The 17,010-nt window shown below is 47.7% G+C and overlaps 2 protein-coding genes across 7 annotated transcripts in view; both read left to right on the forward strand.

The window, feature by feature from the left end:
- NPHP1 (nephrocystin 1) overlaps window positions 1-800 on the forward strand; it is a 58,783-nt gene extending 57,983 nt beyond the window's left edge. For all 5 annotated transcript variants that reach the window (XM_042982033.1, XM_042982034.1, XM_042982035.1 and 2 more), the window contains one exon: window positions 306-800. In XM_042982033.1, coding sequence (XP_042837967.1) covers window positions 306-578 — 273 coding nt within the window. In that variant the 3' untranslated portion in view covers window positions 579-800. The remainder of the gene's footprint in view (window positions 1-305) is intronic.
- Window positions 801-5,556: 4,756 nt separating this feature from the next.
- The window catches only part of MALL (mal, T cell differentiation protein like), a 34,662-nt gene continuing 23,208 nt past the window's right edge, over window positions 5,557-17,010 (forward strand). Inside the window, exons 1-3 of one of the 2 annotated variants that reach the window (XM_042982037.1) lie at window positions 5,557-5,637; window positions 6,861-6,973; window positions 13,738-13,944. In XM_042982037.1, the coding sequence (XP_042837971.1) occupies window positions 6,905-6,973; window positions 13,738-13,944 (276 nt within the window). In that variant the 5' untranslated portion in view covers window positions 5,557-5,637; window positions 6,861-6,904. Of the gene's footprint in view, window positions 5,638-6,860; window positions 6,974-13,034; window positions 13,185-13,737; window positions 13,945-17,010 lie in introns of those variants that run through there. The other variant, XM_007082360.3, reaches the window with a different exon arrangement.

A 17,010-nucleotide genomic window follows, 5' to 3' on the forward strand; every position in this document is an offset into this window, starting at 1 on the left:
GATGGCGTGTGTGGGGGCACCCTCAGTGGAGCTTAGGAGACACCCTGGTCTCAAAGAGTCACCCACAGACTCTCAGGGAGAACAGCTTCTCTCTCCTCCACGGTGAGTCTTGCTTGCTTCCATTTCAGAAAGTGCTGTTTCCCGACTGAGTAGCTGGTTCAGAGCCAATTACTTGCAGGCACAAATGGCACCCTCCGTCCCACCCCTTAGGTGGATTTTAGTCTACAGAGTTCATAGAATGTAACACTTAAAAAGTAATGATGTAGATCCACTCACAGTTATTTCTGATGGTGGTGTTTTCCCAGAGAGACAAAGAGTTCCTGAAGGCCATGTTTCTCCTGGTGTATCACAACTGCATGGTACCTCTTCTGCACTCCACACTCCTGCCCCCATACAGGTGGGCAGAAGAGGAGACAGAGGCTGCCCGGTGGAAGGTTATCACCGACTTCCTGAAGCAAAACCAGGATGGTGAGGGTGGTCTGCAAGCTCTGCTTTCGCCATATGGAGTCCACGAACCTTTTGACATTTCAGAGCAGACCTATGACTTCTTGGGTGAGTTAAGAAAGAACACAGCCTGATAGTGGTGGCCCTTGACCCTCAGCTTCCCACTGAATGGATGGACCCTCCTCGATGGATCCTCCTGAATAAAAGGACAGAACCAAAAGTGACCATTCCATTGTAACTTAGGCTCTGTTCTTTTTTGTACGACCACATTCTATAAAAAAAAATACTTAACCTGAGAATTTGAATATGTGTGAGTACAATAAAATACATTTCATAAAGAAATGGCGTTATCGAAATTTAGAGAAATTTTTTTTTCAAGAACCAAGTAACTTTAAGTTGACTATATCCATAGATTTCTATAAAAGCAAGATTTTATCAAAAGCTAAATTTATGATCATTCAAGAAAGTGAAAATGCAAATAAACTATTGGGACTACATCAAAATAAAAGGCTTCTGCACAGCAAAGGAAGCAACAAAACTAAAAGACAGCCTACTGAATGGGAGAAGATATTTGCAAATGATATCCAATAAAGGCTTAGTATCCAAAACATATAAAGGACTGATGCAACTCAATACCCCCAAAATAAATAATCCAATTTGAAAATGGGCAGAAGACATGAACAGACATTTCTCCAAAGAGGACACACAGATGGCCAACAGACACTTGAAAAGATGCTCAACATCACTGATCATAAGGGAAATACAAATCAAAACTGTGATGAAATATCACCTCACATCTGTCAGAATGGCTAAAATCAAAAACACAAGAAACAACAAGTGTGGGTGTAGATGTGGAGAAAAAGGAAGTCTCATGCACTGTTGGTGGGAATGCAAACTAGCACAGCCACTGTGAAAACAGTATGCATATTCCTCAAAAAATTAAAAACATAACTACCCTACGATCCAGTAATTCTGTGGATTCCCCTAAGAATACAAAAACACTAATTTGAAGGGATACATGCAACCCATGTTTATTGCAGCATTATTCACAATAGCCAGACTATGGAAGCACCCACGTGTCCATTGATGGATGAATGAATAAAGAAGATATGGGTGGCACCTGGGTGTCTCAGTCATATAAGCATCTGACTTCAGCTCAGATCATGATCTCATGGTTCATGAGTTCAAGTCCCACGTCGGGCTCTGTGCTGACAGCTCAGAGCTTGGAGCCTGCTATGGATTCTGTGTCTCCCTCTCTCTCTCTCTGCCCCTCCTCTGCTCATGCTGTGTCTCTCTTTCTCAAAAATAAATAAACATTTAAAAAAAGATACACACACACACACACACACACACACAGTAGAATATTATTCAGCCATAAAAAAGAACAAAATCTTGCCATTTGCAAAAACATGGATGGATCTAGAGAGCATAATGCTGAGGGAAATAGAGGAAAACAAATACCATATAATTTCACTCATGTGGAATTTAAGAAAACAAATGAGCAAAAGGAAAAAAAAGAGACAAACCAAGAAATAGACTTAACTAAAGGAAACAAAATGATGGGTACCAGAGTGGGGAAGATGGGGGAAATAGGGGATGGAGACTAAAGAGTACACTTATCATGATGAAAAAAATAAAATTATTTAAAAAAGAAAATGAAAATACAGTCCACAGAATGGGAGTAGATAATTGCAAATCATATGTCTGATAAGAGTCTAGTATCCAGAACATATAAATGTATGATTATTGCTAATAAAAACCTACGTTGTGAAATGGAGGAATTGGAGAAATTTATGCTATGAATCATTTGATTCAGTCTAATATTTGAATGTGATTTATCCTAATTGGATATAAAAGCAGGATCTAGTTTTGCCTTTTCAAGTCCATGTTAGTGCTCTTTCAAAAACAAAGAACAAAAACCTTTCAGGCTTTGATGAATGAGACAACCTACCCCTATGTCAGAGAACAAAGGTTTTGTTGCATTTCAGATAAACTTGTGGCTGCTGGTGAATTGTCCCAAGCCTTCACTGTTAATAGTCATAGTACTGCTGGCATTTATCGAGTGCCTTGTACACGTATCCTCAGTTAACTAGGTTTAATGCCCACAGCCACTGTGGGAGGCAGGCACTGATTTGTTCCTGTATTACTGCTGGAGAGACAGGCCAGGCAGGTGAAGTGTTTGGTCCAAAGACAGAGCTACTAAGTAGCACAGACCATATACCAAGTAAAGATCATGCGTAATTTTCTGCAACCTAAGATACTCCTCTCATCAGAACAAACATTGAGGAATCGCATGTGCGAATAAAACATGAGAAGGTTGCTTGAAGAAAAACAGAATCAGAGTTTCACCTACATGGCCAGAGGCCCAACTGAGGTACTTTTGCAGGCCACACGCTGCCTTACAAGAGGCCCTTACTTGTGGAGATCCGCCGTATTCTGAAACTCCTCACCTTCATCTTAGCTTGCCCTAAACCCTTAATCTAAACTCCGCTTGGGCCTTCAGCTCAGAAACGAACATGGTATGAAAGGGTTCCCAGCCACAAATCTGACAAGGGAACTTGGCCTTGAAAAGGAGATGTCACTGGATCTCCAAGAGCCATTTTCCGGAGCTTCTCTCCCTCTGCCCTTTGTGCCATGAGGGCAGCTGAATGTCCAGACGCCAATTCTTAGGGCCATCCCGATGCAGTTGCCCCAACCTCTTCCCCAGGCGCCGCCTCCCTCTCTCAGGGACCAAGGCCCTCCCCAGCTTCTGCTTGAAGGAGGCTCCTGCCTTTCCAAATGGAGGTAGTGACAGTGTGTGCAGGGACTTTTCCCCATTCTGTCATTGAGTTGCCTCCTCTTAGGCCCCTGCAGTCTTATTTGAAGGTACATACAACCATGTGACTTGCCATTGGGAAGCTCTTTTTTTTTTTTTTTTTTGTAGAATCCTTAATTCCTTATTCTACTTGTTTATTTTCTTAACCACTCAGCATTACGCCAGAGGTTGGGCATTTTGAACGAAAGAAAATATTGCTGGTGAATTCCTTTCAGCGAAAGTACACACAAAGAGCACAAGCTTTCTTTACTAGATGTTTCCAGGCTGTGTTCCGTGTTCATTTGAAACATGTCACGATTAACAAATGGGGGCAACTTCGTAGTTTCTGACACAGGAGGAAACTAGGGGAACCTGAGAGAAAGTAGTTTCAGAAATGATTAGGTCAAAAAGTAAGGCAAGAAGCCAGTTAGTCTATGAGGAGGGGACAGTTCCTCAGGCGAGCGGGCGCATCTCTGCCATCGAGAGAGACGCCACATGATCTCTTCAGTCAATGGAATCTTAAAAAAAAAAAAAAAGAAAGAAAAGAAAAAACAGTAAAACCTCCCTAGCTTTTTTAATGTCACTTTCTACTTCCAAAACAGGAAGCGGTTGTCAGGCAGCCAAAAACATCCTGGAAATGAGTCCTGGGGTCTGTTTCAAGAAGTGTGACCTGGCATCACTGAGTTAATTGTGAATGCCTTTGGGGGGGGTGGGTGGTGGCAACAGGCCTTTGCCCAGTGACCCCGAATGTGCTGCCTGCCTGGGAGGCCAGGGGGACTCCCCGCAGCAGAACCACTGGGGAGGGGCCAGGGAGGGGATTTGAAACTGGAAACTACATGGCCCTCTCCTCCCCAACCTCCCAGCCTCTTGTAATTGATGGAGTGTCATATCCATCAGATCCGCTGGAGGTGAAGAAGGTTGCGATTCCCTCACGGGCTGGATGGTGAGGGGTTGGGGTATGTACCAAAGAGCAGGTACAATCCCAGTCCTGAGGGCTTCTTATGGTGCAAGGGATGAGGCCAGAGCAACTCGCGAGGAACCATTTGAAGTATATACTACCACACGCAAACAGAGCAGGTTTAACTTGCCAACCCGGTAGCATCTGGGAATCCCATCAGTAGAGGGAGGGAGCAGGAAGTGTCATCCAGCTGCTGAAGGCTTTGTCAGTTCGCAGCATTAGAGGATATCCTTCGCCGTGAACTGGCCCCACTTCCTCTCCTGCGAAGCCTTCCAAGTTGGGAGGTTCTCTGGGGGCGTGGAGGCGATCAGAGAGAGCTGTCACCTAGCTGCGCTGGGTTCTGTTTGCTCAAAGCGGAGAATCGGAGACCCAGCCCCACCTACCTAAGGCACCGTGCCTGAGTTTTATCACGATCTGTTCCTTTACTCATTCAGCACGTATTCACGGAGCACCTACTATGCTCCAGGCCTGGCATTCGGCTTGGAGGACACAGGGAGAGCAGCCCTCACATGATCCCTGTCCTAACTCACTATGCACGAAGTGGACAGCAATCAACACAAGAACCACAGAGGAAGAGCACAGACTGTTAGAAGAGGCTTTGTTGTCGCTGTTCTACCCGCATTCCAACCCTACTGGGGCCCGGAAGGTTAACAGCACTGCAGCAGGTGCAAGTAAGGGGTGGGTGTAGTGATCTCTCCTTATCTGCATCCTCTCTCCATCCACTCCACTGTCGGACCCTTGGGGACCGACTAGCTTCCCATCCACATTTGGTTGTATGCCTCACTGTCTGAACTCCCACCCTTCGCTCTGAAACTCAGGAACACGTGGATTTGACAACCTAGTATCTCTCAACATCCAGACTTGCCATCTGAACCCCTGATAGGTGAACGCAGTAGTCAAATAGGTTTGGGTGGGGAGGGCGGGTGGAGGCACGAGTGAAGGGCTATGCCGTCTCACGTAGGAAAATGGAGGCCTCGGGCTTTACGACTCCTCGATGACGCACCGGACGAGGGCATGCACGTCTGCAGACAGGAATAGAAAACAAAAATCATTCATGGCATACAGCTCAATTTCAGGATGGCGTGTCTGTTGCTTAGCCCATTTCTCACGCCCTGGAGACAGACTGGACCTTACCCTGCTCTCCTGTGTCTGACTTTGCCGGCACAGTTTAACTCCGCAGAACTTCGTCCTTTCGAAGAGGCCACTTTGGGTGATAGCAGAAAAAGGCTCCAAGCTTTCTGAGCTCTCCTCCAGGTAGGTATCTCCGGATGACCCAAACATGATCCCGTTGAGTCCTTCCTCTTTCCTCAAAGTTACCCTTTAACCCTGAAATGTTCTGTGCCTGCCCAGACGCCGGAGACACCGGGAGCCAGACTCTGTTCTGCCTGACGGCCTCAAGAACAGCGTGAACCACAAGCTCCTCCCGAGCCTGGGCCTGTCGGTGTGTGCATTCTATCTCCCTGATTTGAGAGTCGAGGTGGCTTTGACTTGTAGAGGCGGTAGTTGCAATCTGGCTGTGTCTGATTCCAGAGGCTAAAGCCAGTGGGACGCGTGTATCTCTGTAGCACCAAGGGGGAGAGCTGTTTGTGCCCCTTTTTCTGCAGCAGAAAGTTGTTGCAGTGGCCGTTGGCACTTTTGCTGCCCAGAATCCATCTACTTGTCCCCTGGTAACTTTATTCCTCTTCCCTTTGTAAGGAGCACCTCTTACACACACACACACACACACACACACACACACACCCTTTTATCCCAGCTCCAGGGCTAGGCCCTGACTGGCCCCAGCAGATCAGCGTGTCCCATTGCCCTGTTCCAGTGAGGAGACTGGGAATGGACCTGCAGAGAGCAAATCCCAGGAGATTTACTCACCGCAGCACTTTTCATTCCCTGCCTGGGATAGTGGGACAGATGAGACCTGAAGCCTCTGTGTGCTGCAGGGACATTGCCACCAGGAAGAGAGAGCCTAGAGCTGTACATGGGGGTAGCACTGACTGAGGTTAAGAGTGAAACCAACTGCAGTGACAGTGACAGGTGGAGCTCACAGGCAGAGGGGATCTAGACCCCTGGTAGCGTTGCTTGAGTCCCTGGATCCAGCCTCACCTGAAGGCAGAATTCCCTTTGAACCTCTCACTTCCCTGAGGTAACCTATTCCCTCCATTGTTAAAGTTGGAATGGGTTCTCCCAACCCTTGCAGTGGGATGAATCTCAGTGGCTACAGCCGGCTATTCTTTCCCCAGACATCCCCGGCTTTCTCCTGGCCTGCATTTTATTTGTCAGGCAACCAGTAAATCTTTTCTGAAAAAATGTATGAGGCAGTTTATCGGTAGGGAGAGAGGCTGAGGAAGAGTTGCCAAAAAATTGAGCAGTTGTCTCCAAAGTCGTTATGACTGAAAGCGTAGGTTCAGTCATTCGAAAACATTTATTGAGTGCTTACTGTGTTCTGGGCCGTATTCAACATGAACAAAATTACTGCTGTCCTGAAGCCAACATCCTAGGGAGGGTCAGGGCGGGCAAGGAGACAAACAATATACAAATGAATCAATAAGCATAAGAGATAGATGGGGATAAGTGCTATGCAGAGAATCAAAACAGGCTGGTGTCGTTTTGGTTCTGATCAAATAGAGATTAGTGGTGACTTTCCCATTTTCTCTCCTCTGATATCTCCAGGCCTGGGCCAGAGACAACGCGAAACCCAGCACTGTGCACAGGATATGGACAAAAAAACAAAACAAAACAACCCCTCCCCCAAAGGAGCCCTCTATTTCTGGTCTGAGGAATGGGTAAGAGAGCCCTACAGGTCCTGGTCCAAGACAGAGTAGAAAACCTCTGTTTATATTTGTCTTTCCCATTCTTTCCTGCCCTAGCCCCCAGCTGTGACAGTAGTGGTGAAAGGCAGTGGCAGCCAGACAGGTAACTAGAACTCGGAGAGAGGAGAACCCTTCTCTCTGACCACAGGAATCCTAAGAGCATGGGGGAAATCCCTGATGCTTTTTCTCCCTTTCTCTCTGTCTCTGTCTCTGTCCCTCTAACTCTCATTGTGTGTGTGTGTGTGTGTGTGTGTGTGTGTGTGTGTGTGTTGGCAAAGCAGAGTAGGGAAACTAAAATCCTGGCTTTGCAACCAGAGGACCAAGGTGAGAGGGGAAGGGGGCAGGATCTGCTAGAAATTGGAGAGTGTTGGGGAGTTCACAGAGAGGGAAGAGCTCAAAGTGATTCCCTAAAATGGTGTATGAATGCCTGAGCTCACCCAAAAATGGACCCTACACAGCATCCCAAAGGGTTGAGAACTGAGCTCCAGGATCCCAGATTGGTCCCAAGTCCCAGACCAGCACACACACACCGAGCAGATTGGAATAGCCTTTTTGCAGACTGCAAAGCCTTAAAAATGGAACTGACACTGGTCAATACTTAGAGCCCAGAGATGATAGAGAGCAACTCGCAGCTTGAAACTAACCAGGCATTTGCCTGATCAAACAAACAAATCAACATTTTTATAGGATTTAAACAAGACCCATAATTTCATAACAATATTAACAATGTCCAGATACAATGCAAAATTACATGATATTTGGAGACCCAGGAAAATCTCCACATCTCTCAAGGAAAAAGACAAAAGGACCATCAAGGGGCAACTCTGAGATGACCCAAGAGTTCAAACTGAGACCTTAAAGCAACTATCCTAATCATGCTCCAAGAAATATGGGCAAATCTTGAAACGAATAGAAAGGTAGTCTCATCATAGAAACAGACAATACAAAAAGAATGGAATTGAAGTTTGGGGAATAAAAACTCTGATAACCAAAATGAAACCACTCATGGAATGGACTCCATTGTTTTTCCTCGTAAGTTCTTTAAAATATGTGTGATAGTTGAAAGCAAAAGTCATAGGATTGTCTGGTGGGGTTTGAATTTATGTGTATAGAACACACATGACGATGTGATGGAAAAACAAGAGGGTAAAGGCGCCTACACAGTCGTAAGGTTTCTGCATCCCACTGGAAGGGACAAAATATTAATTCTGAGTAGACCGGAAAGTTAACTGTGAGTGTTATAACTCCTAGAGCAGACTTCTAAACAAAGGATACAAAGAGGCGTAGTCAAAACTCAATACATGAGCCAAAGTGGCCACTAAAAATATTCCAAAAGTCTGAAGGAATGCAGGGCAGAGGAAACAAAGAAATGAAACACAGAGCCAACAAACAAAAAACAAAAATAAAATGGTAGGCCTACATCCAAACATATCAATAATTACATCCAGTCTAAATAGTCAAAAACACACCAAAGGCAGCAAACTCCGGGATGGATTTTAAAAGAAAAAAGACCCAACTAAAGCATAACCACAGAATAAAAACATGTAAATATAGTTATAAAAGTAAGTTGAAAGTAAAATGGTGGCAGGGTGCCCGGGTGGCTCAGTCAGTTAAGCATCCGACTTCAGCTTAGGTCATGATCTCCCGGTTTGTGAGTTTGAGCCCCTCTGTGCTGACGGCTTAGAGCCAGGAGCCTGCTTCAGATTCTGTGTCTCCCTCCCACTCTCTCTGCTCCTCCCTTGCTCTCGCTCTCTCTCTCTCTCCCTCTCTCTCTCAAAAATAAACCAAATTAAAAAAAAAATTAAGGGGTGGAAAAATGCAACCCCCAAATGTGTTATAATATACACGCAAACATCAATTACTTAAAAACATCAATTAAACATCAAGGAGCAGTTCTTGCACACATCGGTGGTGGGAACATAAATACAGTAAAACCTTGGTTTGCGAGCATAATTTGTTCCGGGAACATGCTCGTCATCCAAAGCATTTATATAGCAAAGCGAATTTCCCCATAAGAAACGATGGAAACTCAGATGATTCATTCCACAACCCAAAAATATTCATATAAAAATGATTACAATACTGTAATATAATACAAAATAATAAAGAAAATAGAAAATATGAAGAAAAATAAGTTACCTTGCACTTACCTTTGAAAGCCTTCATGGCTGGTGTGAGGGAGACAAGAAGAGGGTTATTGTGCAGGACGATTTTCACAATCACGGACGGAATCACTGATTTCTGTTGGCTCAATGGAATCTTTTTCTTTTCGTGCAACTTTAACAAGGAGGCTATCCAATGACACTTGCTTTTGCCTCCTTTTGAGGATTTCACAGAAATGTAATATTGCATCATCGTTAAACAGATTCACTGCTCATACTGCTACAGCCTTATTCAGGTGGTGCTTTTCTACATTTTACAGTTTCCCACATTTTACACATCTCCCTAATCTCATTTGAAGTGAGGGATTCCTCCACCTTTTCTCCTCCTCCTCTGCAGACAAGGTGCAGATGTAGACTTCTTATAAACTCTTGAAATTTCAGCCACTCGCATACCTCGTTCGTACTTCTCGATGATTTCTTTCTTAACTTCCACTGTAATCATCTTCCTCTTACCACCTTTCTTTTCAACCTTTTTCTGCATGGGGACCATTGTATGCACTCGCATGGATTAATACAGTACAGTATTAATAAACTTTTGTCGTATACTGTATTTAATGTAACTGGCAATAAGGCAGCAGAGGAAAGGGTCTATACCTGCAGGCAGCCTGACCTAGAAGGAAGCAAAGCCTTCCTAAGCTTACTCTTGGATGGAAAAGCAAAGAACTGTCCATAGGTGCTTTGAAGTGACAAATGTTCAAAAATGTTCAAAGTGCCAGCTGTGGGCATCTTCCAACATTCTGAAAAATCACTCATTTCTGCCAAACACCATGGTCGGAGACCGAGCGAGCATCCAAGCATGGGAGACAATTATCCACAATCCCGCAGCGACGCGGGGGCGGAGGGGGGCATTGGGGCACCGGCTCAGTTGTGGTCATGTGATGTTCCGCATCACATACTACTCATGTTGCAAGACATCCCTTGTGTATCAAGTTACAATTTATTAGAAATGTTTGCTCATCTTGCAGAACACTCGGAGAGCAAATTACTTGCAATCCAAGGTTCTACTGTAGTTTAAACCACTTTGTCAAACAGCTTGACGTTATCTGCTAAAAAACACATACCACGTGACCCACAATTCTACTCCTAAGACATTCCCGATAGAGGTGCATACGCAGATGCTCCAAAAGCCATGTTCTAGAAGTTCATAGCAGTGTTCTTAATTTTAACCCCAACTGAAAGGACTCCAATGTGCAGAAACAATAGATTGACAAAGTGTCTTCCACTCCTATAGTGGAACACTGCGGCAGGGAGTGAACTACAAGACACAGTTACGCGCACGAGTTTCACAGACGTCATGTTGAGTGGAAGACGCCAGACACAGAGGAATCCATCCAGAAACGGGCAAGACACGGCCTATGGGGTTAGGGCATCATGAGAACAGGGATTAGGAAGGAGGGCGAGAAAAATGTACCGGGAGTCTGGCAACATTCTGTGCTCTGGGCGGAAGTTTCATGGTCTGGATGTTTCGTGTACTCTTTCTGTAAGTGTACTATGCATCAATGGAAACAATTTTGAAACTATTTTTTAAGATCAGGATGGACATATTGACAGAGGAGGTTCTGTTGTTGTGGAAAGGAAGGAGGACCAGAAGAGATTTCAGGGTTAGAATTATATAAACACGCAAGTACTTATTAAGCATCCGCCATATGCCAGAACTGTCCTAAATACTTTCATATGGATTATCCCATTGAATCCACCCCGACGAACGAAGGGGAAAATGGAGGCAACGATGATGGTAATCAGCAGCGTCAGACACTGTTGCAAGACTTTCAGGATTAACTCTCATTCTCAGCCCAGGAGGTGGAAACCAGCAGACCCTTCGCAGAAGAGTCTGGGAGGCCCCTCTTCTGGGCTTGGCATTCCCCCACGGCCCCACACCAGATTTCTGACCTTGTTTGCAAGTGCATTCATACCCACAGCCCCAGAGGTGCACGGACTGGGCTTTCAAATTTTACTTTCCTTTCACTTAAAAAACATTTTCCTGGGCGCCTGGGTGGCTCAGTCGGTTAAGCGGCCAACTTCAGCTCAGGTCATGATCTCGCGGTCCTTGAGTTCGAGCCCCGCGTCAGGCTCTGTGCTGACCGCTCAGAGCCTGGAGCCTGTTTTGGATTCTGTGTCTCCCTCTCTCTCTGACCCTCCCCTGTTCATGCTCTCTCTCTCTGTCTCAAAAATAAATAAACGTTAAAAAAAATTAAAAAAAAAATTTTTCCTGTACGAAACTTAAGTTTGTTGTATGGGACGGAAAGCATGGCAAAGGCATCCTTTTGCTCAGTCATTTTTCTTTGAGATTTTCTGTGAAAAGTAAAGACTCATTTCCTGATACGTTTTCAGATAATACAACTTTCTGTATAGAATACGTAACAGTTGTGTTGGGAGTAAGTGTCTGGGGACATAAAGTCAGAAAATGAACCCGGATCCAAAAAGAAAAAAAGGAAGAAAAAAAACAAACACAGCAGGGGGAAGACACCACCAAAGAGCAGTCTCCAAGAGCTTCGCAGATGCTGCGGGGGCATCACACTGCAAACGTGGTTTGATTATCTGAAGCCATCCATGAAGATCCCCTACAGGACCCGACGCAGCTGGGAAAGTGTCTCCTGACACGGAGTTCCAGCACAACTGTCGCCGGAAGTGCGTTAGAACAGCTGTCACCCCAGAGTGTCCTGGGACGCCTCCTCCAGGAATACGGATACAAAGCTCGGCATCATTTCAGGAATGCATGAGCTGCCTCTCCATTTCTTCCCAGTCGAAGCTGTTCTTAACAACTCTGAACTTCTGCCCCTTCTGGGCTCTCCCTCCCTGGGATGCATCATGAATCCTTGCAGCTTTCGTACAAATAGCCCAAGTAGAGTGTGCTACACTTTGGCACGTATAATACGACATCACTTGGTTAGATGTAAAATCTTTAAAATACGCCACAGCGTTTATCACCTGGTTTTGTCGCGGCTTCATTTCTTAATACTCCAATTGCCTCGGGCGGTGTAAGCGGCTCAGACCCTGTCAACCTCTAAGGGGCCCCAGGTTCTATTATGACCTCTGCTTCATAGATGAGAAAGGATCCTGAGGACCGTGTTTTCCTTCTTGCTTTCCCTAAGCTGCTCCCATGATGCCGTGCTGTCAGCGGTCAAGTCAAAGCATCCTACATGCCATAAGAGAGGCACAGGGCTGACTTAAAACCTTCAGGAGAGGAGGCGTCAAGAGGTGGGATTCCTGGGGCGATGCCTGCGTAGCTTGAGTTCACCTGCAAAAAAGTGGCAGGTGGGATTAAGGCCTCACTTTCTCCCTGGGTCTCCGCGGGCCTGGGAGAAGGCATGAGCAGGCTGGCTTAAGGTTTACCGGTGTGCTCTTTGCCTCTCCTTGCAATGCTTTGCTTTGGGCTTCAGTTATCCAAACCCTGGCTCTCTGCTGGCTATCCCCAGACCAGGCAAAGGCCCAGCTGGCCGTTGCACTGACCCAGGAGGGCAGGCCCTGGAATGCACCGCTCTTGCTAATGAACAGACACTGGCCTCTTGTGGAGGATGCCAGTTACCCCAGCACACAAGGCTACCCTTCCCACATCCCCTCCTCACCAAGGAGCAGCTCACGGACTGGCCTCCCAGGGCTGAGGTTGAGGCCATGGAGGGCGGGGAGAAAGGACCCCAACCCCAAGCACCCCGAGCAGACTCTGGGGTTGCTGGCCTTCCTGCAGGTGGTCAACTCTAAGGTGGAGAAGAAAAGGACTCCAGCCCCCAGGACCTATCTTTAAAGCGAAAGGAGCGGCTTGGCCACTGGGTCACGGCCCCTCTGATCGGCCAGCGGGTGGGCGGAAGGCAGGAAGGAACTGCCTGGCCCCAAGCCCAGCTCCTGGCGACACCGGCTGGGGGCCGCTGCAGGGAAGGAGGGAGGCAGCAGCACCCAGCCCACTGAGCCCTTCTCCTGCTGGGGCGGACTTCTTCTAGAGAGGGAGAAGTCTTCCATCCGCTGTGTGAGCAGAGAGGACGGGAGGGTGGTGAGGAACCGCCAAGTCTCTGGGGACCACAGCTGAAGTGAGTGTGGCTCCTTTCCCTCTGTCTGAGATGGAGGGTGGCCCCCAGGAGTGGGGAGGGAGGGACCCAGGCAACAGGGCCAGATGGATATAAGACCCAGCATTGTCAGTGACCAGCTCTGTGACCTTAACTTGACCTAACAGATTCTCAGTGTCCTTACTTGGGAAAGCTATGAAATAACCCTGTGCACCACTGTGGGAAGGGCCAGAGTTGCCTACAGATTGCTTAGCTCAGCTCAGCTCATAGTAGGTCCTCAACAAACAGTCTTTGTCGTGGCGAGTTGCCTTGGCCTGTATTGAGGGTTGAGGCGTGGTGGCTGTAGCTGGCACCCCCTGCAGTAATATGCTCCAGGATTCAAAAATTCCTTAGGAAGAAAAGAGACTCCCGCCCTCCTTGCCTCAACGTGCCCCGCGGCTGTGCCCCAGCGGGCCAAGGCCCATCTGATGCAAATCCGAATCCGCATTCGCATTTCACCGAGGAGTCTTTTGGCCGGAGGGAGTGGAAGGACCTGCTCGGCTGGAACGTTTTTTTTTTTTTTTTCTCTCCCTCCCAGGCGACGTCCGATGGGTGTGTCAGGCAGGAGGTGATATTTGACGGGCCGAGGAGCCGGCGAGCTGCTGCGGAGCCAAGGGCACCAGGCATTGGGCGAGAGATGGCCTCCCCGGACCCGCCGCCCGCCACCAGCTACTCCCCGCCCGACGTGCCCCTGGGGGTCTCGCTGTTCCTCACCATCCCCTACGCCTTCTTCTTGCCGGAGCTGGTGAGTGTTGCCTCGTGGGCCACCTGCAGAAGGGGAGGGCCTGGGAGAAGCTGGCCGGTGGCTACAGAGCACTCCCTGGAGAAGGGGAACCCGGGCCAGAGTTGATGTGGTCTCTGATCTCCCGCACGACTCAGACTCAGCCCGAACGTCCCTAATCCCTCCCTCTGCTCCTCTGGCTTCTGCAGTATGGGTGGGTTTCCTCCTTCCAAAACAAACCCACCACGGGTGACAAGCAGGCCACTTGGTGATTGGAGGGGCTGGGGTGGGGGGAAGAGCAGGGGGAGGATGCTGCTTAAATATCCTGGGTCCTCAGGAAGGTGTTGGAAATGGATTTTTATATGGTTTCTTTTCAACAATTCCTTGCTTGTTTCGGCTTTTCTAAAGTTCAAAATGGGGGAACTGTTTCCTTCTGAGAGAAGGTCTTCCCGTATTTTCTTAATTGTCTTGTCAGCTGACTTTGAACTTGGACTTGTAGACTCTGCTCAGGAGGTAGCTTTTGACAACATCTGCCATAAAACAGTTGTGTGAGACGCCCTGGTCGCACACTAGAACGTGTCACTGCGTAACTTACTCTCTGAGGTGCCCTACAGCTGAATGGTGGCCCTGATCCCTGCGGGGGGCAGGCTGGCGGGGGGGGGGGGGGGGCTCGCGTGTTCCAGTCTGCAGAACTCTGCATACACAGTGTCAGTCAAACTCCAGTCCTCTCTGAGCCGGCTGTCACCGTCCCCTTTCTACTTGTGGGGACACTAAAGTCTAGTGAATAATTCAGGGCAAAGGAGTTTGTTTCGTTTTTTCCAAACACCTTGTGAAATATCTAGCTTATGGGTGATATTTTCTCACCAGCTCTAAATTTGGCAGTGCTGGCCCCAGGCCAGGGAGGGAAAGGTAGAAAGTGGTTCCGGCTTTCAGTCGGACCTGACCAGGACCTGACCAGCCCTCTCGTGTCATCTGCCCGAAAGCTGGGCCTGATCGAGTGACCCCGTGGCAAACTCATTAAAGTGCGCCCATTGATGGCACCAAGAAAGGGAGGGCAGGCAGGGCAGGCCCAGCATTTGGGTGGCTCCAGCTGAGGCCCCACCCAAGAGGCAGGTTTCTGCCAGGCCTGAACCCCGGGGGACATACGTATGGGCATCCTGCCAGACTGATGACATCTTAGTGCTCCTGAAAGTTCTCGGTGCCCGGACCCAGGCGTGTTCCTCACCTCAGAACAACCACATGAACTGCCAGGATCCTGGTTAGTCCACCACTGCATACTGAGAGCATGATTTATGTCAATCTTGCAAGCCCCTGGTACAGGGCCCGCCTTCCCAGGTTCCCTGTCTGCAGGAGGGAGACTCACGAGCACTTCTCCACAGTCAGACTATGCTTGAGGCCGTGACTGTCCTGGGCTGGGACACCAGCATGGGAGACCATCTGACCTTGTCAAGCCGGGGAAGGGTCCAGGCATACCACTCAGGAGGCGGTTTTGGTGTTGGATCTCCAAAGATAGACTGGATTTCCAGGCTGGCGGCCAAGAAAAGGAAAAAGGCTTGGAGTCCAGGAGAGACCAGCAAGGCAGGAGGCTGGAGGGACAGGGCTTACAGAACTAGGGAGAAACCCAGGGGGAAGTGATAGTGAGAGGGGCCTCTCATGGACCCAACCCCATGATGCTGGGCTCCTTATGCTGGTCTCTGGGGCCTTAAGTATCTTAGGGGGTGAGATATCATCATTGGCTTGATTTTTTTTTTTTTTCATTTATTTTTCTGTTGAAGTAACTTTAGACTTACCGCAAAGCTGCGTGAACAGTACAGAGAGTTCCCATATACTCTTTACTCAGCTTCCCTTAAGGTCCATATCTTACCTAATTTAACCATCAAAATCAGGAAATTAGCACTGATACTTTCGTTGCTCAACTGTTCTAATAAACCTCATTCAAATTGTGCTGATTTCCCCACCCATGTCATTTCTCTGGTCCAGGATCCAGTCCAGAATCCCGCATTGCATTTGCTTATCTGATCTCCTTTGTCTCCTTCTGTCTTTGTCTTGACACTTTTGAAGAGTGCTGATCAGTTACTTTGTGAATGTCCTTTCATTCGGCCTTGTCTGATGTTTCTGCATGACAACTTTAGTTTTAATTCACAAGTGATCCTTATTCATCGTGGGAATACTTAGAAAATGCAGAAATAAATATAATTCATATTTATGCGTGTATATATATATACACGCATATATATGTATGCGCATATATATGTATGCGTGTATGTATATATACACGCATATATACATGTATATATATATATATACACGCATAAATATGGATTTAATGGGGTTATTCTGTACATGCTATTCTGCACCTGCCTCTTCCTTAAATGAGCATTCCAAGCATGAACTACAGAATCAAGTGTGCTTGCCTCATAGTGGGCCAGGGATGGGGAGGTAAATGGGAGAGGACGGAGAAGGTCAAGTTCGTCAGTTGGTTCTGATCCCATTGAGCAGAATACGTGCTGGGCTGGAGAGGAGGGTGAGATCAGCCTAGCAGAAACGCCTCTGTCCCCGGTCACCTGGGCATGCTGCCCACTGCCACACACTGGGGCTGACACCAGAGCACCAGGCCTTGGAGTCCCAGCAGATTCTCAGTCTGGGGGCTTGAGGCATCGTAGACACACATGTGTTTTTCTAAGGACATGAGTCCAGAGGGTGCATTCTAAAACCAGGAGCTCAGGCCAGCAAAAAGGGGCAGAGCAAGTGAAATCCATACCCAGATGCAGATGTGGTCCGTGGTGGGGGTGACCCAGAGTGGAAGTGGTGGTGGTTTCCTAAACACCCACTGTGACATCTGGAGAGCAGGGTCGGTGCCCAGGACCTTTCCATGGGAATGAGGGGCTCAAAATACAAGGAGAACAGAACTAAGGAGGAGCTCCAATGAGGCCCTGAGCTCTTCCCCTCGCCTCCCCTGAGGCCCCCTGCCACCCCGGCTGCCAGCAGCAAGCAGTCGGGCTCTTTTGCAGTCATGGCAATGACAAACTAGGGTGGCATAGATTCCAAGAGAATTTTCCATGTTCCCTACCAGCTCTGCACCCAGAGACT

The sequence above is a fragment of the Panthera tigris genome, chromosome A3, assembly GCF_018350195.1.
Source record: "Panthera tigris isolate Pti1 chromosome A3, P.tigris_Pti1_mat1.1, whole genome shotgun sequence".
Lineage (NCBI taxonomy): Eukaryota > Metazoa > Chordata > Mammalia > Carnivora > Felidae > Panthera > Panthera tigris.